General features: G+C 37.8%; 1 protein-coding gene across 3 annotated transcripts; it reads right to left on the bottom strand.

Moving 5' to 3' along the window:
• Positions 1-36: 36 nt before the first annotated feature.
• On the bottom strand, positions 37-27,611 carry LOC108021306 (calmodulin-lysine N-methyltransferase). Of its 3 annotated transcripts, XM_036816796.3 has the most exons (3): positions 16,030-16,331; positions 15,585-15,673; positions 37-2,366 (listed from the first exon to the last, which is right to left on the bottom strand). In XM_036816796.3, exon 3 carries the CDS (start codon positions 2,303-2,305, stop codon positions 1,082-1,084), a length of 1,224 nt encoding a protein of 407 aa, XP_036672691.1. In that variant the 5' UTR covers positions 2,306-2,366; positions 15,585-15,673; positions 16,030-16,331; the 3' UTR covers positions 37-1,081. The 3 variants fall into 3 exon arrangements, with proteins under 3 accessions (XP_036672691.1, XP_016945449.1, XP_016945448.1); XM_017089960.4 differs by lacking the exons at positions 15,585-15,673; positions 16,030-16,331 and adding an exon at positions 27,120-27,611; XM_017089959.4 differs by lacking the exon at positions 15,585-15,673.
• Between the last annotated feature and the right edge of the window lie 142 nt (positions 27,612-27,753).

The raw sequence follows: 27,753 nt of genomic DNA, 5'->3' as shown, positions 1-27,753 counted from the left end.
GCTGGCCCTTTTTCGGGGCAGTAAAACAAGTGCACATATGTGGCATTTCGATACTGTATTTATCTCATCATCATCATATAACCATTAACACATGCTCTAGGTAATTACAGTACACTAAGTTTAGTTAACTATTAATTAATTGGTCGAGCGCTGCTGCTTTGTGTATGGTTTCAGGGAATCCATTTTCCGCCTTTCAGTTGAGGGTGTCCACTGCGCTTCTACAAAAGCAGCCCAAAGGTATGCTATTCAGCGTATACATTATATTTAAATAATACTTGTGTGTGTGTTTTTGTGTGTATGTGTATGTGGGTGGTGGTATCGGTGTGGGTGGGAGTGTGTAACATACATAAAGGTAACTACATATACATAACGAGGAGTATTTGTAAAAAAAAATAGTTACAAAACTTGTGGAATCAACGCAAATTAAATTTACATATCAAAGGAATTTTTTGTTACACAACTTAACAGTGAACTACGTGCTAAAAGTGATCACTAGACTGGTGCTTTAAAGCCGTGAATATGTATCAATTTCATTAAAATTTACCTTGAGTATTATAGATATGGCTTTGAAATTTCCAAATGGACTTTAAAACAAATATGTAAGGGAGTACTTATGTACCTATGCTATATGTGATTTCGAATTAGATTTTAAGCATCTGTTAACTTTTTTTTAACTTTAAAGAATTATAAGTTTTTACTATATTTTTGATGAAAAAATTTTTTAGACATTGAGAAACTTTTGTTCAAAAGAAAATTAATAGTTTAGCCATAAGCGAAATCATAGTTTTCTGTGTGTAGGTAATCTTTTTCCTCTAAACCAAATTTATTTATAACCAATTATAGTTTTCCCAAACATTTCACGTTAATTTCTAGCACCAGTCTAACGAGATTGACTTGCTACATTTTTTCTTCAGTGTGGGAGGAATTTCTTTTTGTTCGTCGAGACCTGCAGGTTGGCCTCATTTTTTGTTTAAGGTGTAAACTGGAATTTGCTTGCTATCAACTAAAACATTGACTAAGTTTAATTGCACCTACTGCAGCCAAGTGGCTTCCCAATTGTCCTTCCCCCCTCGGTTTTCTCCTAGCTGTGGCTCTTGCACAGCCGCAGGAGCAGAGGATAGTGGAGGTCCTCGTCGTAGAGGTCCGAATCGGCCTTCAGCTGGAGATGCCGCTGCCAGATGGTCTCGTTATACCGGGTGGCCAACTCCACGCGGAAGCCCCTGGCCACACATTCGTCCTGGAAAACGCTTAAAGTGCGACCGCGACGAGGAGCCATTATTAGGGCTGAACCCTCAGGGGCCAGATAATACCAGATTGTATCCACCAAAGCGGATCGAGCCTCATCGAAGAACAGGCAGTCGGCGCAAAGGATGAAGTCGAACTTGGCCTGCTCCGCCTGGGATCGGGCGCACTTCTCCTGCCACTTGAGAACCGAGCATTTGGTATAGCAGCTCAGCTCATTGAGACACACTGTCTTCCTCACATTCTCCACCGATATCTCATTGCCATCGGTCAGATGGACGGCATAGGGAGTGGCATATTTGGCCAACATTAGGCCGGCCAGGGAGGTGAATCCCCCACCCAGTTCCAGGATCCACTTGCCCCTGTACGAGGCCACCTCGGAGAGAACCAGGGCGGTCAAGGCCTCCTCCGAGGGCCAAACGCATATGTTGCCCGTATTATTGAACCCCATCAGATCACTGGCGGTCAGCTGGCGCTCCATGTGATGGATGTTCACCGAGTACTCCGACTCGTTCTCCAGTTGCATGCGATACTTGTACCAGTTCTCCGTCTTGCCCAAGCACTTGAGACTCACATGATCCTCGAAGCTGTCCTGGCGCAGAAGATCGAAGCTCTTAAAGCGCCTCACGGAGGCAGTTTGCTCCTCGGCAAACTCATCGCTGGAGGAGGACACCGTCTCCTCGGAGTCCTTGCGCAGCACCTTGGCCAGAATCTTCCAGCGTTTCTGGGCGGTGCTCTGTAGGTTGGGCGTGGCCGGCGGAGTGGGCGGCATAAAGGCCGTCTCATTGCTCTTCAGACCCAGACCCAATCCCACCACCTCCAGCTCCGTCTGTTCCGGCATATTTCGATTGATGTCCTTGTCCTGGTTGTTATTCATCACGGCGGACTGTTCGCCACCCAATCGAGCGTCCAGCGTCATCTTCTTTTGCTCCTTAATGGCATTCAGTGTGTTGTCTATGTCGTATTGCAAAAGCAACGATATGGTCGCAAGCTGTGCCACGCCCACTTCCGGTGACTGGTCGAGTTGAGTTTCCGCCGCCTTTTGTACTAACGCTGCTGACATCTTACTTCGGGCCCACTTTGTTTCACTTTGGCTCTCACTCCTCAGTTTTCCATTTTCCACCCTGCGCCAGACAGAATGAAAGAAGACAGAACAGAGTTACAAGATTAGTCAAAGTTTACGAAAAGTTTTTTCCCCCATCATCATTCGATTTTCCACTCTTCTTCTGGCCGCCCTCTTTCGGGCCCATTATTTTCCAATTATGAATTTTTAATGGCATTAAAAATGCAAATTATCCCACCATAAAAATAAAACAAATTATACCTAACAGAAAAATCCAAAGAAAAATCTTTGGCTACACTTCTGTCGACAAGAAGTCTATGAATACATGCAGACACATTTCTAGGTTCGTACATATTTAATGGCCAACACATTTTGGAAAAAAAACCAATGTGTCGACGTTGTCTTACCGTGGATTTTGGAAAATATACAAAAATTATTATTAAAACCTTAAAATACCAAAATGTTGTGTTGTTTAAAACAGTAGCAATAGGTATTTTTCACTTTTAAAATTATATACCCCTCTATGAATTCACATTTTCCAAATTTTTAGGACCCTTACAAAAAGAAATAAACTTAAACATTTGTTTTAGTAAACAATTTTTCATGAATTAGTTCTAAGAGTTATGCTTTTTCTAATCTTTCCTGTATATAATAAAATTACAGGTCATAAATCAAGCATAAGTGTTAGAATTAGCCAGCCACGACGAAAATAGAAACTCAAAGAATACCCAGTAAATTTACGTATCGCCTGCCTTGGCCTTTATTGTTTTGATTGTTGCACATTCTCACTCTGTATATTTTTGAATTTCTGGCTGGACGTATACGTATAAATTCATCAAATTCAAGAAATTTTACAGGCCGTAAAAAAATGTTAATTATGCTGACGTGAAAGCGCAGACAAAGGCAGATGGGTGGTTTTCCAGAAAAAATACCAGCGCATTTCCCACTTCCCACAGGCATATGGAGTCTATCTGTGATAAGGGAGGGCGTTCAGTTCCGATTAAAGGTATGTTTTTCCCACACACACATGATGGGGGAAAACAGGCAATTTGGTTGTGGGTGGTTGTCGGCTGACCGATGACACCTGCTCTGGAATTTCTGGATCTCGTAATGAGCAATGAAAGTTCTGAAGAATTTATGTGTTTGTCTTTCGGATTTGTTATGGAATGGCCATGGTTTTGCTGAATGGGTCTGGGTTTAAAGACCAACTTTGAGTAAACACATTGAACCAAATTGATAAACAGCTTAAATGCACATGAATGTGACAGATTTTGTTTGTATGTTTATAATGGCTAATAATTATTAGGCTTTCCAAGCAAACACTGTTTGTGGTGGCAAGTTTTGAGGTGCTTTTGGTATTTTATTCATTTTGGCTGCCACCGCAAGTGCGTTTATAATTGCGTTTGAAAACATTGACAGTTTGACAAGTTGATAAGCTGCTGGACAAACATGCAGCATATATATTTTAATTTTAATCGAAATTCGCTGTGCAGCTTGGCTTAAACGTATTTATGTTGTTAAATCCCATCTGCATAGTACGTTGACACTTTTGCAATTAAAATAGTATAAAGGATAAGAGCATATAATCAAAAATAATTATTATATGTATTAAATTAATGTCATATTATACAGCTTACCTAGATTTTGCATATAATCAAACTATTATAATTATTTGATATTTTAATTTAATGTAATATAACACAGCTTACTTTAATTTTGTTATAAATGGCAAATTATTTAGAAGATAATTCAATAATAAATAAACCAATAAGTAAAGAACAAAATTATCATTTCAACATCAAGGCATGAAAACTGTCTGTCTAAAATAACCCAAATCGAATAGAAACCCAACTGAGGCTAAAATTACAAACTGAAACCCCCACTTTCTTGCCATTTCACTCAGCGTTCCCCATCAATTCCTTATCAAACATTAACAACTTTGAGGAAGTTCCCCCGAACTACCAAGAACCCCATCGCCGGAAACCTGATTTCTGGCCCAATAAAAGTTGCCCGGGCTTAAGGAATGTTGATTTGCATTTGCCTAGCGATAGGAACATGAATATTGAGCAGCTTCCTTTTAAAAGCGTGTCCGTAAGCCCGCAGCTTTGCCTATGGCCCAAGTTCTTCGCTAAAACTTCAACGGAACTTTAAAGTCGGACAATAAAAACCGACAATGTTTACATAATGCCCTGGAAAATCCCGTTTCAACCTGCTGGGGAAAACTTGAGACAAGGCTTGCCCAGCGATTAGCTTACCTTTTCTGGAGAATGGGAAAAAGCACTTTGCCGTAGTTCATTTGCAAGTACAATATCGTCATCGGCGGTTGCTTCAATCATTGTAAATTTAAAGTTTTTCACTCTGGCAATTTTATCCAATCCAATTCAATTCAATCACTTGAGAAACTGGCAAAAAAGTTGCCAGAACAATGACAGAAGAAAAGGTTTTTCACTTGCCACTTGGTGGGCAAAAAAAGGGGGTAGACGAGGTGGAAAACTCGGAAAAACTCAGAAGTAAGCAGAACGACTGTCGTGCGTGTTGGCAACGCAATGTGGCAGAAAGTTGCGAAAAGCATTCCCACTTTTCCCCCGAAATTTCCACAACGTTGGCGGATCACGCGATACTTTATAGGGCAAGCTATATAATATAGAACCCACATCCGTGTGATGAATACCCAACGCTCTCCGCGCTCATTGCTCGCATTAACTCCTGTAATTTATTATTTATTGCCATCTACTGTCACCGAAAATTTGCTCAGCTTTTCTTTTTATGTTCTTTTGCGGGTATTTTTTTATGATTATTATTTCGTCTCTGACCTTGGAGGCCAGAAGTGTCAACAGACACATGACTTCTGGGTATACAGACAAACAAACGCTTCACAAAGAGCCAACTGTGAAAAAGAGTTAAGAGATAACACAGTCAAATTTAATTAGGAATGACAGCCGGCATCAGCGAAATTTTAATATTCTATTAAGATAAGAGCAAGATTTTTGGAACGGTTTCCCATACCATTTTATATCTTATAGATTGCTTAAAAATATAAGAATAGTAAATCTTTGAAATTTCATAACTAAGCCAGACCAGAATTTATCTAATCAATTAAGTATCTATTTATCTAATCAATTGTTTAAATTATTCTTTATTACACTCGACAACAAAATGGACATTTTTTATATGTAGCGACTCTTGAAGATATCTTAAATCAAAACATTAAATGTTGTTATTCATTTTAACCGCGGGTACACAAAAATATACATTAACACATTCTAATGGCTATAGCCCTGCACCAAAAACTGTGTCGATCAGTGTTATTTTTAAAATACAGAAATACCCTTTAAGTTTTTTATTTATAAATAAGCCGTATTTGTCTTGAAAATATCATGGACTTGCGCCAAATTCTGTCTGGCCAATGCAGCTATTAGCTAAGATCATAAATGAGAAGTGTTTTCCGTTGGGCTTAGTCTAGCCATTAATCATCATCATTATTCCGCACTATACGCAATAATTACCTTTGGCTCACAGGGCGTATGCGTAATCGTCAAAAACTTTCAAACGCTTCCTCGTTCGCCTGCTCTACATGTACTAGTATATTTTTCTCGAGCGTCTTAAACTTTTATTAGCGCACATAATCCCCACCGATTTACGAGCAACTAACTGTCTGAGCTATCTCTGCCGACATATATTTGAATTTATCCATCCGATTTGTTTACTGTTTACAGGCGTAAGTTGATTTCGCCTGAGCTATTTTTTTTTTTGTTCGATGTTTTCTCAATTTTGACTGCAGGCCAATGCCAACGCATCGATCTATATGTATGCGTAAAGAGGTAGGGATTTAATTTACGCTCGCATCTGGTTTTATTGTGCATTTCTTCCTTCATTCAATGCCCATTCCCATTCAGAATCCTCGGGCGGGTTCAAGTAAGTGCAAAAATGTAAATAAAAATCCAATTTTCTTCCGCCTCGCCGCCCCGACGGGTGTCCGCATAAAATATTAATTAAATTATTTGCATAGCACACGGCTTCGGCCTTCGGTCCGCCCGACCACACAGCCCACCACCCCCTCTCTTGGTGTCCAGAAACATTTCCGGCTCGACCGGAAGTGGCCGGGCCGAGTGTCGCCTCCCATTTTTATTGCCTGTCACTCACTCGCATTTCCCGCTTTGCTGGGGCTCGACTAAAATAATATTTGACGACGGGGGGGTAGAGGAAAAAAGAGGTGGTTCTGTGGGTGGCAATGGCACCGCAAGGATTGGGGAATTGGGAAATTGGTAGGATGGTCGAGGTCGTAGGTGAGCGAACCGCACAGTCAGCTGGTGACATTCACGAAAAGTTCAAGGGGAATTCTTCGATCTGCAGCACTGCACTTCACAAATAATGTGATTATGCCGGACAATAATGACAGGCTAACCGAGTTGAGTGAGTTGCCACAATGTTGCCAGCGCTCTGTAGAGACTCTGTTTTTGTGAAAACTTCGATAGAAGTAGTAATTTGGTTCGATTTACCGGAAATTTTGCGGCTGAACAGGGAAAACAGGAGAGCTGAGGTAGTTTTTCACACAAAAGACCATACACAAAAGCATCTTAAATTAGCCTACTCTTAAATACAATCTTAAATGAAAAAGATTCTAAGAAAGCTGGCCAACTTTAAAAAGCAACCTGCCAAAGATACTTTCTATCCCACTCAATTTGTAGTAAATATTACTTATCTTTCAAATTGGTTTATTCGTTTGGCTTGGTTTTAATAGTTTGTATTTGTAATTTCAATCTGAGAAATACTCAAGCTTTTAAGACATTACCCACATATAACCTTTCCTAATATTTCTAACATCTGGGATTGCCTTGCAAACATTTTGGGTTTTTTTTGTGTTTGGCATTTTGCAAGTTATTTGTAAATTGTGATAGCAATTTAAGCCACGTACAGCTGGAAAATTTACATACTATGCCAAGACCGTATGCTACCTCCCCCAAAACCCTTTCCTTCTCCCATATAACAACACAATCTTCTTGTGTGCACATGCAAAAAGCGCAAATATGTAAAACATTTTATAGAAATAGCTGAAAGTCGCCAAGTTGCCAAATGGCCAAAAGGAACCTTGTGAAGTTCGACTTTAGTAGAGGAGAAAGCAACCCAGTCAGGGATCTGGCAAAAATTATATTATCCACTCAAGAAATTGACCCCACTGGGGCGTCTGCTGCGGAGGTCATGTCGATGTCCTGCCCCTTTGTCTTTCGGGTCTGGGCCATAGATGGAATAATTCTACAGCGTCATAGCCAAAACTCTTAATCATCACAGCCATCGACCAACATTTTTTGGCAGGCGCCACAATTTAAAAACAGCAGACCCACGCCTTGATAACAGGCCCCCCAGAAAAAAAGAGGACAACCTTTAAAAGGACCAAGGACACAGCACATCGTTAGCAGCTGACATTAACATAACAAATCCAGAAAAAAAATACCAAGGGAAAAGTAAACTGAATTTCCGGTTAATCCACTTTGGCTGTTCTACCCCCCTCAAAATGGGGCACACAAATAAAAGGGAGACATTCAAGCAGTTAGGGAACACTATTTAATAACTCAAGGCAGCAAATCATATTTAGCAAAAGCCCCAAAAACTGGAAAATTTAATTCCGCCATCGTCTTGTTTCATACGCAAACAAAAACAAATAGACGCATCAATAAATAAACAGGCAAATAGTTTGCGCCATAAACATGCACACAAACATGGCACACATAAGTTGGCCAACACACCAAGTACAAATAGACCGTGTGCTATGTGTATGTACGTATGGTTATATCTGCTTGTACAGTGTGCACTGTACACATATGGATGTATGGTATACGAATATTGTCATGGAGACAACTCTCGCTTCAACTGGCAACTCAGTCAAATGTCTGTGGATCCCCTCACCGCAGGAGGACTAGAACCCGTGTTGGGAGATTTTTGGGGGGAAAATACTAAAAATAGAATAAAATTTTAGGTAAACTTAAGCTTGAATTAATAATTACCATAAATACATTTAAATAAAAACCAAACGGCTTTCAAAACGTATATTTAAAACTTTTTAGATAAAAGAACAAATAAAATAAGTATTATAATAAGAACAAAAAATTAGTCAAACCTAAAATCACAATCTTTTCTTTTCACAAATAAATGAATACAATAGGGATTGTTGAAAATTAAACTTAAAAATAGATTTTAAAAAATTAGGTTTTAAACCCAAAACAAAAAAATTATTCAAACGTAAATTCAAAATCTTTAAAATTTATAAATAAATGAAAACAAAAATGTATTTCCAAAAATTAAATTTAAGAATTAGTTACAAGAGAGGTTTGAGAAATTAAATAGTTTCTACACATTCAACATTTTTTATAATATTTATTTATGCAACGCTAGATATGTCTTATATTACTACTCATACGAAATTAATCTGATTAAAATAAAATAAAACATTGCTTCATAATCAGCCAGAGCAACCCTGGCTGAAAACCAGCTAAAGAGACAACCCTGGCGAGGCTGAAGGGACATGGACGTGGCACACGCTAACATGGTACAGGACACTCTACCCGCTCTATAAATAGACGGCCGGGGGGGGCGTGGCAGGGGCTGAGGGATGGTTTGGAATTGGTGGAGGGGGTACCCGCCAGGTATCTCGCCTCAGGTGCATCATACGCCGGCAGCCAGGCAAAAATGTGATGCTCAACTGGCACTGGCATTCTGGTTAAAGTTCTGCATACATACTTACATATATGTGGGTGATTCTGGGGGATGGAGTGAATGTTTAGGTTTTGCTGGAAATGTTGCTTTACCCCTTAATGGGCCAACGGTAAATATACTAATTTGCTTGGTGCCAAAGAGGATATATTTGCGGGCTTAAACTAATGAAACCTTTTTGAGATGTCCTTGTGGCAACCATTTCATGTAACTAAAGTTGGGTAAACAAATAGAAATTGAAATTCTTTAGAAAAATCCGATTCGATTTGAATTTTGGTTACATTTGCGTGGGAAAGCTAATATTTGCACAGTTGAATTGCTCATTTTAATTAGCTACTAATTCTGGGAAATTAAGGCCCTACCTAATTCCAGGAAAACTACTTGTGGTAGTTATAACGTAACCAACACAACCCTTGGATCTTAATTGGCTTGACTTAAAGCGAAAGTGAAAAAGTCAATACGCATGTAGATAAATAGGTAAAAGCCAATTTGTGATATAATTACATATTGAAATTTAATGAAAGGCGGTATCCACTGAAGGGTATCAGGAATTCGGTTACGCCAAGACTTGTCCCTGTTTAAGTACTCTACTGTCGCAGTTGAGGGGCCAAAGGATGCCAATGTCGAAGCGGGGACTTCCTCTGTGTGCCACATAAGTGGTCCTTGGTCCTTTGCCGAATAAAGCTGTGTGTTGGTGGAGCAAGAGGACAAGGAGGACCAGGGATGTGTCTGCTGGGCGGGAATGTATGTTAGTGGGGGAGCTAGGTCCTGGAGCCTGTCTAAATGCTTTCATCACTCAGCTGGAAAGGCACGCACGCTCCACTGCCCGCACGCACGGCCTCCACAAAACCAGTTCCCCAGCCAGGGACTAGATTCCGGGGAATTGGCCAGAATAAACATCAAATATAGGGGGGATGGGGGCCCATGAAGGGTCACATTCAGATCCCCAATTGACCACTGGAGTGGCATAAACTGTTACTTTAACTGAAAATATGTTTGCAAAGCAAACCTGACGGTGCTTCGTTTTATTGACAAATGATTGACTGTCGGGGCTTATCTTCATTTTGGATGACAGTTAACTCGGTTAAGTCATATCGGGCAGAGTTTCCCCACTGACAATGTAATACATTTGCCAGTGGTAATAATAAATAAGGAAATTCGTTTATTTATAGAAAATCACTTCAGCTGTCGGTGATAATTTGAAGGTAATCGACAGTTTTGATCATGATAAGTGCCTTAAATTATTACCCCTATACAATTTTATTAAAACCCTTCTGGAAGAACTGCTTCTAGCGATTGTGATTCAGATAATTGTTTACTTTTTTGGGCTTAATAAAAACATTTAAAATATTTACAACTTAAAGATAGTCGCTTTCATTACTACATTATATCTTATAAGCTTGAAAAGTATGAAAAAAAATGATGATGTAAGTTTTAAATTAATATAAATTTAAGGAGTGTCAAATTCTTGAAGCCACCATGTTTCCCAACATTTTATTTTAAAAGCTCTTTGCTTTGAATTTAAATTTAAGCAATGGTGAAACTAAATATTTGTAGAAATCAATCTTGGTAGAGGCACTCATCTTTGGTATCTGTAATAGTTCAAACAGCCATCCATCTATGCAGCCATTACATATTCCAGCAGACAAACAACCAACATTGGCCTCGTCGCCATAAATCTCTCAATTGGAAAAATATGTATACGTATATGTGTGGCTGAAAAACAAAAGTAAGTGCCTTTTTCATAAATCAAATCACAATACAGAAATCTTTGCCCATTGAGGTTTGCCTGCTAAGCCCATTCATTGCACAATTTCAATTCAATTTATATTCTGCCCTCCTGTTTTTGTTGTGGAAAATAAAATGAAATATATGGAAATGCATATATGCGCACAGGATGTTTTCTAATGAACTTTGACACATGAAAGTCGGGTGTCCAGGCGATACCACCCTGAATCGCGTGTCCATGTCACAAGTCAAGAGGAAAAGGCAGCGGGAAAACACAATGCCCTGAGCTGCAATGAATGAAAAATCAGCTTGACGCATGCAACATTTTTTTTTTTTTTGGTTCGTTTTTTATATTTTTTTGCGAAGTGCCCTGAGGGGCAGCTAAAATGAACTTAGCTGACTGATGGGTTGACTAACTGAGGGACAAACTGGCGGACTGATGGACTGATGGACTGATAGACTGACAGACTGCTGCTGCATAAGCGGTAGTTGCTACAAAAGCTACAGTTTGCCCTGGATCAAAGTCTTTATGCTACTCAATTCACTTTCATCTCAGCCTCTCGGGAGGCACACGGAATTTATTTATTTTGCGATTATCGTCAGATATGTTGGCGGCACTCTCTTGAGTACGCAAACACAAGTGGCTCCTCCATACGCAATCGAGAAGTGAAAAATATGCATAATACCAAGTGGTGCAGCATCAAAAATTCCATTTTCTCTTAAAACGAAAAAAAGAATATTATCAATAAAGCTGCGTTTTTATCATGTTTAAAATATGAACATGAGCTATATTTTTTATAATAAAAGTTGGCTAAGAAACACCTTAAGTTTATGATACTTTCCATATAACATTTTTGTTTAAATGGCTAACATAAAAAATTAATAAAATAAATATAAAAACATTTATTGAAATAATCTTAATACTTTCAAGAAGTAAAAAAGCTGCTCTATAAACTTTTAATAAAGTGTTGCGGCATCAAAAATTTCATTTTCTCTTAAAATGAAAAGAAGAATGTTATCAATAAAGCTGCGTTTTTATTATATTCAAAATATACACATGATCTATTTTTTTTAAATATAAGTTGGGTATGAAACATCTTAAGTTAATGATACTTTCCATATAACATTTTTGTTTAAATGGCTAGCAAAACAGTTTCGTGAAATGAATATAAAAAACATTTCTTAAAATAAACTTAATATTTATTATAATTAAAAAAGCTACATTTTTGACTTTAAACGGAGTCCAAGAATTAAGCTTAATATTCGTTTTTTCTCCCATTACAAAATCGATCATTGTGTGAAATTCTGAAATATTTAGTAGATCTTTGCTAATCTTCATTTCCTGCCCAATATGCCTATTTTCCCAGAAAGGGTAGCCGCAGAGCTTCGAGCTTATCGCGAAATCACGGCCAACTGCAGTGAAAATAGTTGGTTAGTTCGTTAGTTGATTATTACATGTCCTGCCACCGATTCGTTCCCTTTTGGCCAACATTTTTTCCACATTTTTTTTTGTTTTCTGTGGTCGCCACTGCAGTGGCTGTTGTGGCTGTTGCTTATCACAGCTTAATGGGTCACTGCATTCGAGTGAAAATTTTCGTGCTGACGCGGCGTGTGCGTAATTCCCCAGGATTACGTATACCAGATCCTCGGGTCGTCAGAACCCTCACGCAGTCAGGCTCACATTATGCAAACTTGGCAATAAAAATTCAATTAAGCTACAAGGACGCGCTGTCAAGTGGGCGAGGGAGGGGACTTTTCCGACTTTGCCGATAAATCAGAAAATTTTCTAAAAGCCCGGCGGCTGCAACAATAACAAATTGTGACATGCTGTGCTGCCGCTTACGACTTTGATGCACGTTTTAATTATAATTTTGACGCCAACTGTTTAAACACAGTAACTCACACACGCAACGATAACAGAGGAACAACAACAACCCGCACTAATTGTTTGCCTCCAGTGGGGAAATTGGGGGGTGGGAAAAGCCAAGAGGAAAATGCAAAGCCCCACATGTGTGACGTGGCAATGGGAAGGGGCCCGCCACACAAAGGACTCGGTAGGCAGGACCGCCAGGACAATGGCCAGCGCACAGGCACACACTCCCCCTCACTCCCTCCAGAAGCGAAACATGGTCAGCCCAAGTCACGAAACCATATGCCTCAGGCACCAGACAAGAAAATACACCGAGGAAATTCTGGAAAACATCGTATATACGATCCTTTCTCAGTATGAGTTACAGGTAAATCGGAAAAGAAGATGTAATCAATATAAAGATCCAATATATACACAAATATTTGCAATATTTCGTGGAAGGTTTAATTCCACATTTAAAATTCATAGCTCCTGAAAAGATTTTAAGCCCCTTTTTATTTTCTCTTTACAAACACAAGATTAATGCTCTGATAAAAAAATAAATATTGGAAATAAATATCTGAATATTGTATTCAAAATTTCATATTAAAAATATTAAACATATATCAAATTGCGTGTTTTAATTTGAAAATATTTAAATCAAGGTGGAAAAACAGCAACAAATATTTAAATTGAATATTAAATCCTTGGATTTACTATTATTTTTATTAGAGCACAACATTATAAGCAAAATATTAAATTTAAAAAATATATATAAATCTTTATTGTTCTATATTATTGTTTATTATGAAGTAAGTATTCCTTTGAACAAAACTCAAAACCACTTAAATTGTGTATACCTAATTTACCAGGTTGCTTTTTAGGTCAGAACCTTCAAATAAATTTAGCCTTTAATTCGGGTCATCTTAGACCAAAAACCTTGCAAAATAGGCAACAGAAATTATCTCTCATCTATCAAATCTAAATGGTATCAATTTCATAAGATAACCCGCTCATCTCTTGTTATCAGAATTGATTTAGACCATAATTATTGGTAAAAAGAAATAAATGTTATACGTTAGAAAGATAAATTATTAAATTATTTATGTTTTTAGGTATAATGCAATAAACAAAGATCCCAGACGAGACAGTTATTGAACGTAATCAAACACAATAGATAACCATTAACACGTACTTTGCTGAGTATTCTTTGTTTATTATCATATTTAATTTCGTTTTCACAAAAACAATGCCACTTAGCCCATGAGCCATGTATTAAATAAATATATTAATCTCTTCAACCAACCAAGTTATGAATTTGTGGTCAAATATAAATGCTCAGTTGGCATGATAAACCTTTTTTCAATTGCTCACTTCAATGATTCACTGATTATATACAAAAAAACTAACAAGTCTGGGGTATGATATTTAATTAAATGACAAAAGGATTGTAAAAGCAGATTATGATTTTTTTAAAACCAATTTGGGCAATGATAAAAATAGAAAGAAATGAAAGAACCAATAGTTTTAAAATATTTTAAATATCAATAAGATAATTACATTGTCGCGTCAAGAGTAAAAGTAAGCTAATTTTTGATGTTAGGGATGATAGTTTTAATGCTATATTTTAAATAAAATTCTAAAGAATTTTATTTCGAAATGAGAAATTGTGCCCTTCTCGTTACCCTTTTCGCTCAGTGCATTGGGGCAAAAGGCGCAACTTTTCGACATGTGACCGTGTCCCGTCTGTGAATAAATAAGAGTGTTTTTGGCGACGGCGGCGGCTCTGCCATGTGCCCCATTCCCAATCCATGGACAAGGAATGGTGCAGGGGCATCGGGTGTGTGTTAGATTTATGGGTCTGCAGCTACGGATACTGGATACTGGAAACCATATCACTGACTGAGTGTGCGAGTGTGTATAAGCGGTACTCAATTAATACTCATCAGCGTGACATTAGTGCCATTTGCAGATGGGCGGTGGCGGTGACGGGAAAAGTGCAGGAAAAGTGCCATGATACAAGGACAAGGCAGTCGAACACGTGCATTTGGGGCCCGGCCAATTGTTTAGCATCCTAGGAGGACATAATGCCATCAGCCAATTCAGCTCTCAATCACGGCTCATTTGCCAGACGTCTTATTCAGCTCATCAATAAATCGGGGCCATAAATCTCCTTCAAGTGGCTGGCCCCATCATCAGTAGACATTTTTTTTTATGCCGCCGCTGAACTTTAAACAAAATAAATAAAGGCGATGTCGCATCTTCGCTACGTTTTTATGGCAAAAAGAAAATTTAATGCGACGTTTGACTTTAATTAGGCCATAAAATGGGGAACTACAAACGTTAAGCGGTGGCCAAACTCAAGTTCAAGGAGTAAATAAACCAAGAAAAATACAGATGGGGCGGAAAATGGAAAGGTCACGGAGTTGCAGGGGGAAAACTTGACCAAATGGGAAATGCCTGCGAGTCACTGGGCGTAAATTAAATGTAATTGAAAGCGATTGACAAATAGAATTGGGGATTGGCATTGCGAAAGGGAATTGCAATTGGCATTGGACTAAGCTCAATTGAACTCTGAACCCCGTTTAAGATATTTCCCAAGAATTGGCAACGAATTAGTTATTTATGAACGGTGAAAGCCTGACGAGATTTCAACGCGCAGGTTTTGTTGAGAGTAAAGAAAATAAATTAGGGAGAACTTTTGGATGGAAAATATGTATGTTATTATAACAAAAACTAATGGAAGGTCTTCTTTGTTATGTTTCATAGCACTGAAACGTATTTCGAAACAATTAATATTTTTAATTTAAAGATAACCTTAGTAAAACAAACACACTCGGCATTTCTCAACCATCCGTAAGTTTCAAAGTATTGCAATAATATTTTTTCCGCTCTTATGCTTTCCAATAGCCCCAGAGATCTCTCTCAAAATCTATTTGACTGGCAAACTTTGACGAAACGAACTTTTGGATGCAACCTTTGGCGAGTATTAACCTTAGAGTTGGAAAGTCTGCTTTGACCTTTCCGAGGACTTTGGCTAACAGTCAGCCAAACAAAAGCGGGCTAGTTTCCACTTCCGGCAGCTGGAAATATTGCAGAGAAGTAATATTTACTTTTACCACAATGACCTTCTGTGCGGCTTAGTCAAAAGTCAACGGGAGTTAGATAAGTTATATTATGTTTGGTTTCCGATTGATATCAGGGCGGCTCGTGTGCGTTTAAGATAAGATCCAACTTATCAATGGTAATATTCAAAAATCAAATTCCATTCGTATGGTTGCCAAGCAATGTGATGTTTTGAGTTTTCCGGGTATGGAAACTGTTCAAAACAAATCAACTTCCAGCCCATAAAACATATCAAACTCAATGAACAACGAAACTACAAAAATGTACATTTGCATTCAAAATGTTTACAGAAGAGATTTCAAAAATCATTTACCAGTCAAAAATGTTGTTGGCAGGGCAATTAAGTCGATGCAAACTTAGGATATGTTTTCTCTTGATAAATGTATGTAATACTCGGCAATTAACACATATTTAATTAATTTTAGTTTAACTTTTGTTTCACGAAATGCTTGGCATTTATGCTTTTTCCTTTGATGATTTTTTTCTAAACAATTTTCAAACCACGCAGAAATATTTGACCGCAACACACGCGTCAAAAGTAGCAATTAATAACCGAGGACGGTGGAAATCTGAGTTTTCCGCCCGGCCAACGTTGCGTATGAGCGACGACGACAAACTGAAGCAAAAACTGAAATCCGAAAGAGCGAGTGTGCCAGTTGAACATCGAACATGTTGGCTCCCATGACGAATCTCATCGAACGGCGGGTGTTCGCCCTAAATGTGGGTGGTTCTGCCTGCTTATCACTAAAAATTAAGACATAGATGTAACGCACTATAAACGAAATAAGACAACAAAACAGGAGCAGCCAGGGGTTAAGAGGTTAAAGGGGCCAAAGCGGTTAAAGCGGTGCCAGGATATTACAAAGGCTTGGAAAACTATTTGAGCCGCAATCGCGGTTGCGACCAGGTTTTTGCTTATTTTCCCACAAATTATAAGAGCATCTTTTTCGAGTGTGGGATAATAATTCAAGTATTCTCAAGAAAGCACGCCACTCAAGTTGGCATAGATAAATACACGGATTTTCTAGACAATTTAATAGCAATAATAACAATTTAATAACAGCAAATATTAACAATAGAACAATTATTATTTTCTACATTTTGTTTTCATTTAATTTCCTGAAAGGGAAACTGTTTAATATGGATAGTTGCACCAATTTGTGTTTTGTAAAGAGGAAAAAATGTATTTTAACAAATATAAAAGATAAAATGACAAATGAAAAATATAGAATGACTCACATAATAATATAAATACATTTTAAAATAAAACCAAGGCAAAAAAATAAAATAAAATAATTTTTTTAATAATGGCTTGCTGAAAAGAATATAAGTGAGGGTAGAAAATAGATTAAAATAATATAAAATAGAAAGAAGGAATTATTAAAGACAAAAAAAGAAAGCAACGATTAAAGTTGTTGATGGTGGTTAAACTAATATTATTTAAATAATATATGAAAATGTAAGATTTTTAAAAACTTAAAGTTAATTATAAAGTGTTTATTATTTGTTTACATTTGTATTAACAGTCAGAATTTTTCTCTGATATAGAAAGCAATAAATATATTATAAGTGTACTAAACCCAACTAAGAAAGAAGGGCATTTAAAAGCTAATTTAAGAAATACTAAGATTCCCACATTTAATTGGCTATAGATTGATTAATTCAACAATCTCAGTTAACTGCTGCTGATGTTGTAAGAATGCAGCTCCTGTTACCAATTTTAGTTATCTGTTAATGGCAGTGAGAAAATCAGGGTGAAATTGGAGAAATGGAAAAGCGAAAGGGGCGATGGGCGGGTCAAGATTGCGTGGGCACCCTCTGACGTGTTGATATCTCTTTTTCTGGCCAAGTTCTTACGCGTTACTTGGCTTTTGTTGCCTTTAAATGATTTTCCATTTGCACATTTCACGCGTCTTAATGTTTGGCTTGTTTTTGTTCTTGCCGCTGGCTAGAAAATCGCGTTCATTCATAAAAAAGAAGGTGAACACGCTTGTGGGCGTCGGGAAAGCGTCGGGAAAGCGTCGAGCGATGAGCGTGGAAAACGGAAAACAATAAAACGCGAGGGCAGCGACGTCAACGTCGACGCCGGCAGACCAGACAACCAGGCGTGCTAAGTGAAAATCGAGGGGGTGCGGAAAATGCGGGGCTGTTGGCGGAAAATCCTGCGGGGCTCGGGGGGTGGGCGTCCAAGTTTTTTGGTCGTTCGCAATTTTCGCTCTCATTGTTGTTGTTGCTTCTCTTACTTTTCGCTTTATTTATATTAATACACATCGCATTCGTATCAATGAGCGTGTTTTGGGCTCGGGGAAATCTTTGCCTCTGTGTGCGTCTTATTTTTATTTATTTTCTTTATATTCAACGCGTCTGAAAACAAAACACAAAGCTGGTAGAAAAAATGAATGCCACATATTTGTTACTTTTTACTACAAACACAAACGAAGGAACAAAAAGAAATGTTCAAACAACAGGACCGGAAAAAAGCAACAAAAAACTTCGAACACTGCGGAAAAGCTGTTACCTGCACTAGAGAAAATTGGATCACTGTCTAAAAAAAAGATTTACACCATTTAAGACAAGTCTATTCCTTGAAGATCCTAAAAAAAATACAAAATAAAATACAATGGGTATTAAAAAATATAAAAAGCAATTTCCCTTATTAAACGAACTTTAACAATATTTTTTAATACCATTAAATTTTTATATTTATCCACGAAATTTTTGTTTGTGTCTGCATGTAAAGGAAACCCCTCCTTACTTCTCTTACTCCTGCAATTTCATTTTTTTCTTTCCCTGCCAGCAGAAAAAAAACAAAAAGAAAGGAAAAATGTCAACCCAAGTAGGAGGAAAAAGGAGCTGCTATCGATAAGGTCGTCGAAATCAAAACACATACAGAATCGGGTTAGAATTGTTAGGGCAAAATAAAAAAAAGCACATGAAAAGAAGGTTAAAGTGGGTCGGTGGTCCTACCCCAAAGACAGGATAAGCTCTAATTCCTGGCAGGAGCTTGAGTTCGTTTCCGAGGAACTCTGCATACCGAAGCCATGATTTATATTTGTCATTAGCGGTTTTCTGTCTGTTCCCCAAGGAGCCACAACCAAATTGGATCATTATTGATAAGGGTCGGATTAGCGTCATCAAAACTCAAATTTTGTGGGGAAAAGAGAAAAGATTTTTTCACTCTAGGAAACTTTTCTACGTTGGCTTACATAAACCATATTTCCCCAATATGTTTCATGCCAAAAATTTGGGTTTATTTTTAAAAAGCAATGAAGAAACCCGCAATTACAATTATCTATGTGCAGTGCAAATAATTCATGGCTCATTTGCAGCTGCACCTGAAGGCTTATTAAAACATGGCCAAAGAACCACCAGTCGAAACCCGAAAAACCATACTGTGTGTGCTACCGAGTTATGGGACCTGCCAGCCAAGATAAAAACACAAGGGGCGAAATGAAATAATGATACCGAGAGCGCACAGTTGGCATTTTCGATTTGCGTCAACGTCGTCGGCCGCTGTCAGTGTCCGGAACATGGACGAACCCAGCCCGTAGGAGCCCCATTTCCCGTACCCTCACCACACACCGTATACCATATACCACATCCCCACATCCGAGGGAAGCTGACTGCTCATGTAAAATTGATGTACAAGCGGTCCCGTCTGGTCTGCATGTGAAATAATTATTAATAAAAATAATGTGCCATGAAATGTTTTCGTTGTCGTCCTCGCCGATGCACTTCCGCCTTCTGCCACCGCCCCAGCCACCACGCCCCTTTCTTTTTTGGGGTGGCGGGTCGGTTCTGGGGTAATTAACACTCAGCGGGAAAGTTCAGTCAGCTGAAAGACTGACCCGGGACCCATTTCGCCAGGCAAGTCACCCAGCACATCTCCACTTTTATGGCCTTTAAGAAGTCGTTTGGCTGGCTAAATGGGGTTATTTAAAGAGTTATAATGTCTCTTTATTTAATTCAACACTTTGCATCAAGAATTTATCTAAACCGAGAACAAAATGAGATTTTCTAGATAAGTCACTCAACATATTAACAAGGCAGAAAACCACAAAGCGATACAAGGCTCTTATACATAAAAGTACTATATGTTAAATATAGCAATAATTGCAATTAAAAATGGTTTATTTTACCCATAACTCGCAGAGTAAAAGGTAATGGTATATAAGATGCGTCGTATGTATTTATGATAAAGATAGAAAAAAGCTTTTCCGACCCTGTAAAGTATATATATTCTTGATCAGGATCACTAGCCGAGTCGATCTAGCCATGTCCGTCTGTTCTACTGTTGTCTTGGAAATTATAATAGCAAAAAAGTTGGGATTTGGCTTGCAGAAAAATTGCTTTAATCGGAACATCTATTAAGAAGTTATAAGCAAATATAAGGAATCGACGCTAGGTGGCGTGGTTTGCAATCTTGGGAGCACCCGCTTTTCTCCTTGCATATCCCCTTAGCTAAGTAATGGGTGTCTGATAGTCGAACTACCTATTAGCAATTCCTAAATTATCTTATCAACATTGAACATCAATCTTGCTAAAATCCAGGTTTCCAATTAGTAGAAACTTCCGACTTGTCATTCCTTTTTCGCCTATTTTTCTTTTAGCCTAATAAGCATGGCGCTAATTATGTAATTTCATTGCTAACAATTACTGCCAAACGCTTGAGAGCACATTGGGCATTAAGTAGCTGATTACCCAACCCCGAACAGACGCCATCGGTGTGATTCTCATACCGATTCCGCTTTTCAATTAGCCGCGAATCCAATTTTAAATTTAATTAAATCGATTATTTTTAAACGGGCAGTATAATTACATTTTATTTTGCATTAATTGCTGCCGCCTTTTGCCGATCGGCTAGGCAAACATTTTCGCTTTCGCCTATAACTTTTATTTATATTTGAAAACTTGGCACAATCTGTGCCACACAATGTGCAGCGCATGACGCAAGATGTATATTTTTTGGTTTTGGCAGACGAATGGCAAACCAAACGCGATTTTCGCTGCATTCAGCATAAGATATTTGCTTTTGTTTGTATTGGGATTGCAGTAATTCGAAGGCATTTTAATTACTTGCAAATTAATGGCACATATGCTGGGCGCAGTCAAAGTCCGCGTTGCGCATACGCCGCGTTGTTCGCCGCTGAATCGGCAAAGATTAAAAGAAAATAAGTCATAATTATGCGAATGCGGTTCATAAATATCTCATATGGGCAAGAGGAAAATGGCAAGAGGGGGTAAACAGCCGTTTGTCGTGTATTCATTGAAAATATCACGAGGGATCTTAGCCGTGAACAGACGCTAAACATAGATACCTGAATAAACAGAGTCCCAAACGTTCGTTGGGCATATTAAATGCTTTTATTTAAGAAATGTGGAAAGTATTATGCGGAAGATTACCCAACTTAATATAAAAAATTTCGGGCATAAGGAACTTAAAATTAATTTAATGGGATAAAAGTCGTATGCCAAGAAAAAAGCATATAATTGGTGTATGGGATATTTATACTGTTATTTGTTAATGTTCATCATTTGTCAAAATAAATAAATATATTTTATATATATAAATATAAAGACCAAAGTCGGAATAGTATATTTTAATAGGATACCATAGGCTTACAATTAAATTGCACCCTTAATTTTAAAATAAATACTAAGTAATCTTAGTTCAATTACATTTTCATTTTAAACCCATAATATTAGTACATAACCATGGGTATCAGGTGTTTCAGATGTGATTCCCACAGATCGATGCTGCCGTAAACCATCTTTCGCCACCTAGACCCATAAAAAATATAATATAAATCGAAGAAATGGGTGGCGAAACGGGAAATATGTAAAATGTTGAGCGCGACAAATGGCGGTGGGAAATTAGTGAGCCAGGGGCACTCGAATATTCCGATGCCCAGAAAGTTGGCAACAAATTCGCGCGCCATTTCTCAAGTACCTTCCGCCGCCACGCCCCCTTAGACCTCCGCCCACTGCCCTGCCACGCCCATCGTCCAACGCCCAGTGAAGTGCTCGAATACGGCTCGCACTCGAAAAACATTTTTTTGGCGCTGTTCATGCCATAAACTTTTGCAGCTCGAGTTTTCGCACACATTTATTTTACCCCTCTACATTTTATATCGGTGTGCTGGGGATTGGCCAATGCATTATAAAATATTCGATAATAATAATCTTCGCCTTGACCACGAGGCATATGCTGAGTGCCACATTGAATTCTTTGGCTGGTTTCCGCCTTAAAATATTCTCTAAGGACACGAGTGTTTGTTCTACGTGAAAATAGAAAGATAGAATAAATTTTTGCCAAAGTGTATGAAAAATAAATGAGAGTAAGAAGAAAAGATTTGGCAATGTTCCGGGTTTAGATACATTTGTAATTTATTTTTCTTAAGTTTTTCTTTGACATTGCTTTTTGTATTGATTTACCAAGAACTGACTACTTTTTACGTACTTTAATTTAGTCCTAGCCATTTTATAAGCTTGTATTTTAGTCAAAGTAATAGTTCAGTGATTTTAAAACATGAAATAAGTAGAAGAATAGAAGAAATATATACAAATTATATTTTCTGGTATATTTTAAGCTTGAATAAAATTGTAGTTCACTTGTTTTATTTTTTTACACTGTGAACTAAAAAGATTTTGTTATCTATTTTATCAGTTCTCATAGTTATTTATGATATATTTTTCTTGATAATATTTCTCTTGCAAATATTCCTTTAATTGCCTGAACTTATAACAATAATTCAACCAAGAAAGGCTTCAAGTTCATTGGCTTTTTTCGGAAAAGTTTCGCAATGCAAAAAGCAAACGCATTTTTTTGGCTTTTGTTGTCTGCATGAAATTGATTAATTTATTTTTATGTTCATATGTTCGTATATGTGCCGCTGGTTATCCATTTGCTTTTAGCGCCTTTGTCAGAGCACTTGAAATGCTTTTGTGATACATTTTTTATATCAGCCAGACAGCATCTAGCCGTAGATTTATGTATTCTCTATTTTCTCTCTATATCGTACACATTATTTCGAGCTCTATGAGGCCAGCGGACAGTTGGCCATTAAATGGATGGCCCTTCGCCGCCCCCTTTCATGGCCACACTGCTCATCGTGTTTCATTTTTCTCAGTTTACATTCAATTTGCTTTCGACATTCGCCCGCAATGGTGTTTGAGCCAAAACATTTGGTTTCACTTTGCGCATAATTAACTTTTGCAGTTGCCGCCTTTACAAACACATTCAATTTGCTTATTTATGTATAATTCAAGCGATTATGAATTCAGAAACTTTTGCTCTCAATTTGGCAATTTTTAGGGGATTATAAAGAATGCCTGGGATAATAATGCATAAATCTCTTGCGTAATGTGTTTACGCAAATTGAATTAGTCATAATTTCAGGGAATTATACAAAAATGTTTTAAAAAAATATGAAACAAAGAATATCATAATAAGTTTTGGTCATAGCTATAAAAACTTTTTTAAAATATTTAATAGTTTTGTATTTTCAATCAGAAGAAAATGAGGGAATTTATTTTTTTAACAAAATTTGATATATCTAAGTTACACATAATTTAATTAAATAAAGTACAAATCATGGCGAAAATCCACGCTTAATTTCGCAATTAGTTGCTTTTTCGATTGAAACTTTTTGCTAGCTCGCTTTCCCGCCATGGGCCACGTTGCGTATGAGTAATGAGCAGAAGCATTCGATTTCGCGCTCTTGAAACGATGCCAAGCGTGCTCAGACAATAGACCATTGAATGGGAAAATGAGAAGTGGAAAATCGGGGGAGTGGGGGGTGCCGGTCGGAAAAACCAGCAGCCCAGCCAGACACAGACGCAGCGACGGCGAAGAATAAAAGCCATTGCCAGAATAGCAAAGTAATTGCAAATCGCCAAACTCGTGCAGTCAGAGCGAAGGAATGTATGTGCGCGCGTATAAATATTTCGGGACCTCCTGCCCGAGATATATTTTTAGAGTACTATCCATAGGCACGCAGTGTGATATGGTTACGCACTCTGATTTTCGGCAAGCCTTTTGTTTTTTCTGATGTACAATGGCCTTTTACCCCTGATTACGCATACGCCCCGTGGGCGCTGGCAAAGTTAATTTGTGCACGCGTGTGCACCTAATTGTCAGCAGAGTGCACTCCTCCTTTCACTTACTTAAATGTAATTGCACACAAGTGCAATTAAACAACTTGACGCATGCGGCGCAAATTTCCACGCTTGGCAAGTCGTTTTGGAAAACTCCCAACGAGCTGTCAGGTCGCCAGGAGCAACAGATCTGCCTACTCGGCCAATAATTCTATTAGGCGACATAATCACTTTAATGGCCCTCAAGATATTTAACTTTTCAACAAAGAGTGGTTTTTTGTTACTTTAAATTTTATTAATTTTAAAAATGTATGACAATTTTTATGCAATGTCGATTTATACCTTTCAGTTTGCTATTATATTGTTTATTGGGGAACATATTCACTTTAATAACCCTCAAGGTTATCGAACTTTAACCAACTTTTTTTTAAAAAGATATAACTAAGGAAGTTCCAGTTTGTCATTGTATTAGTTATTTTAAGTATTTAATCGTGTATTATTTTTTAATTTTGAACCGTACTTTCATAAATCTTACAATCGTAAGACCATGGTGTACATCTTATTTTGAGAAGTAAATGAGTAAATGTGAGGACTACTTCAAAATAACTCTCTGGGAACCGTAAATAAAGATACGGATAGTTATCCTTTTTATTGAAGTCTATAAAAAGCGTAATCATTTTTCCTTTTCTTTCCCAATTGACCGGCATCACTGACATTGTCCGAAGAATCGCCACCTCCTTGGCCATTTCTGCAGTTTGTCTTCATTCATCTCGAGGCAGAATCGCCTCCAAGTCGTAAATTTTAAATGCTTTTGTAGGTCATTGCTGCCGAGATGGCAAAATTCAGGAGCGAGCACTGAAACGATGCGAAAAGCGCAAGAACAAGACGAAAGTTTGATCTGAACTTTTGCCAAGCGAGTTTTTTGAACTGCAGCCTTCGGCTTTCCCACCGCCTTTTCTCTCGCCCCTCGCACACCCCACTTTTCCTCTCGCTGTCGAAAGACGATGGGAAATTTATGCGCCTGGCTGGGCCGGTCAGCGAAATGGCGCCAAGGTTCAAAGCTCCAAACAAAGGTTGAGCAAAAGGGGGGCAGGGCCACTTAGTGACCCACTCCACTGGCCACATGATTGAGTTTTGGCCACCGCTGTTGTTACCCCCCCCCCCCCCCCCCTGTCACTCCCTTGGTTTTTGCATTCAATTTTATTGCAAATTGTTTGCAACAGTGTTTGAACTTTTGTACTGGGGCCTCGTATTTTTGTTTTTCGGCCATGCAAAACATGTCGCAACAGAACAGCCGTAAAAAAATGTTGCTGCACTGCAGCCTACCGAAGGGCAAAACGATACGCATACACGGAAAAGCGGGGAAAGCGGAAAAGTGTTTGCCCATCACGTATACGTAATGTGTTACGTTCAAGTCACAACAACGAGGGTTGAGCAAAAACTTCTAATCTATCAACCTTTTTGTATTAAATTACTATTATAATAAGTATTAAAATAATGGTTCATCTATTTCAACTATTTTATTTGAACAATTTCCATTTCTTTAAGATCCAAAACGTGTATGTATGTATATTTACTTTAACGTTTATAAATAATAATAAAGAAAATTAATATTTTTTCATAAATTTGACAAGTTTCCTTCAAATATTTATTATTAAAAATAAATAATAATTAATAAATAATAAATTAAAAAATTAATTCTGAACATGTTTATTTCTGTATATATTCACAAAAGATTTTATCAAAATTTAAAGCTATTTTTTCATATTAAATATGTGTATGTATTTTTATTTAATGATTTGTAAATTAAAGACCTTAAAATAATATTTTCTTCACACATTTGCCAAGTTTCATGCACATATTTATTGTTATATAAAATAAATCCTGAACATTGTTTATTCTGTGTATATTCACGAAAAATATTATAAAAATTGAAAAAAATGGTAAAGATTTACGATTTTTAAGATATATATGTATGTTTTTTATAGATTTATAAATTAAACCCCAAAATTAACATACCTTTCTCTAGTATTCCATGTTACTTGCAAATATTTAATATTATAAAAACCCCCATGATTTCTATTTATTTTCACGAATTGGTTCCTGACAGTTCTATTGCTATTATAATCACTTTATATTATTCCCTTTAGTAGAACTTAGGGGTCCTAAGGTTGAAAAAAACCTTATTTATCATGACTACGCTGCTTTCTTCAATGAACATTTCCGAATTCCTTAGTTGCGAGAGAAGCCCATTCAGAATCCAAATTACTTTACAGCCCTCGAAGGGGGGTAAACACACATACTAAAGCATTTATTGCAATTTCTGCTACACTTGTATGCCAAAAACAATGCTCAAAATCACACACACACATAGCGAGAGGAAAGCCATGGCAAATTCACAAATTTACAGACAACTCAGGGAACTCAGTGCTCCAAAGTGCAAAGCGCCGCAAATGTTCAGTTTGGATTTATTGTTATGCGAATCTCTCTACTCTATATATATATATAAAATATATGTTATATATATAGCACCCCTCGAGTGCCCGAGTGTGTGTTTGTAGGTGAGTGTGAGGCAATGCGGCGAAATGTATTACAATTAATTTGGCACACACGGCGTATGCTGAATATTATTTGGTCTCTGCAATCGAGTAAATCCGCGGCAATTGGCAATTATACAAATTCTCTTTACAGACAATTGCAAGTGGAAAATAGAACAGTGGTGCGGTGGGGAGGGAGTGGGAGGTTTGGAAAATCCACCCATGGCCATAGTGATTGATGATTCGACCTCCAATAATGTGACAAAGTGGCAGTTCTGTAAAGGGTGCCACCCACGTTGCCCGAGGTGATTCGGGGTCAGGTCAAAGGTCTGCGGCTGAAGTGAACTTTAAATGCGACTGCGACATTTGCATTTGAGCTTTAAAAATATAAAGCCAGCGATGCATAGCTGCATATGAATTACTGTCACCATACAGCAGTGGAAAAAATGCATCAATAGTTTAAGTTTCATATCAAATTTGAAGTAAAATATGAATTGTAATGGTTTCGGTTACTTTATTATTAGATGCAATATTTTAAACAATACTTTGCATTATTTACAATCAAATTAGATTACTTAAATTATTATCGCTTAATGGTTAAAATATATTTATATGTAAGTCTAGGTATGTATATTTTAGTAAATATAATTTTCTAGCCTATTATAGATTTCTTAAATAATATAAACTATCAAAAAAATATATGAAAATAATTATTTTTACCCAAAACGACAATAAAAAAACTCCCTATTATATCTCCCAGTGTACTCACGTGTGTGTCAACAAAGAATGGAACTATTATGGCAGTATAAAGGACCACCAGGGTGCCGCCTCCATTGAGCTAATGGCCACCAACTCATGGAACAGCGATATGGGGCTTGGGTTTATGAGGGGTATGAGCCTGCAGGTGTCACAACAATGGGCGCACGCTCTCGCCTATCCCCTAATGCCATACATTCCACGCGGGATCCGGATCCCGGCCAGAACTTCAAACGCTTACCGTGCGCTTCGTTTATTTACACAAAAAACTAGTTTATGCCCGAGTAGAACCATTCGCAGGCACTTAAAAAGCGCTCCCGTTTATTATGTTAATAATTTTCAGCTTTTCGGCGGCGCTCTTTGACGCACAACTAGAGATCCCGATTGAGATTCGGGGTTCCGTATCTCTGGGACCGAGCAACTGCACCGTGTGAACCGGAGGCGGCAACTAAGCGAATCAAAAATCTCTTGGCACTCGCACTTCTCAACGGCCATTGCACGCCAACCGATTTGTTTATCCATCTGTTGCGTGTGCGTGAATTTGTTCGTTATTAATTGCAATAAATGGTGCCGGCGTGGGCGGCATTTTATTTATTTTGGTTTGCTTTTGAATGAGCCTAACGGACTCTGTTTTGAATATTTTAGCG

The sequence above is a fragment of the Drosophila suzukii genome, chromosome 2L (assembly GCF_043229965.1).
Source record: "Drosophila suzukii chromosome 2L, CBGP_Dsuzu_IsoJpt1.0, whole genome shotgun sequence".
Lineage (NCBI taxonomy): Eukaryota > Metazoa > Arthropoda > Insecta > Diptera > Drosophilidae > Drosophila > Drosophila suzukii.
Note: the sequence above shows the minus strand (reverse complement) of the source record. Positions and strands in the feature narration are given on the sequence as shown.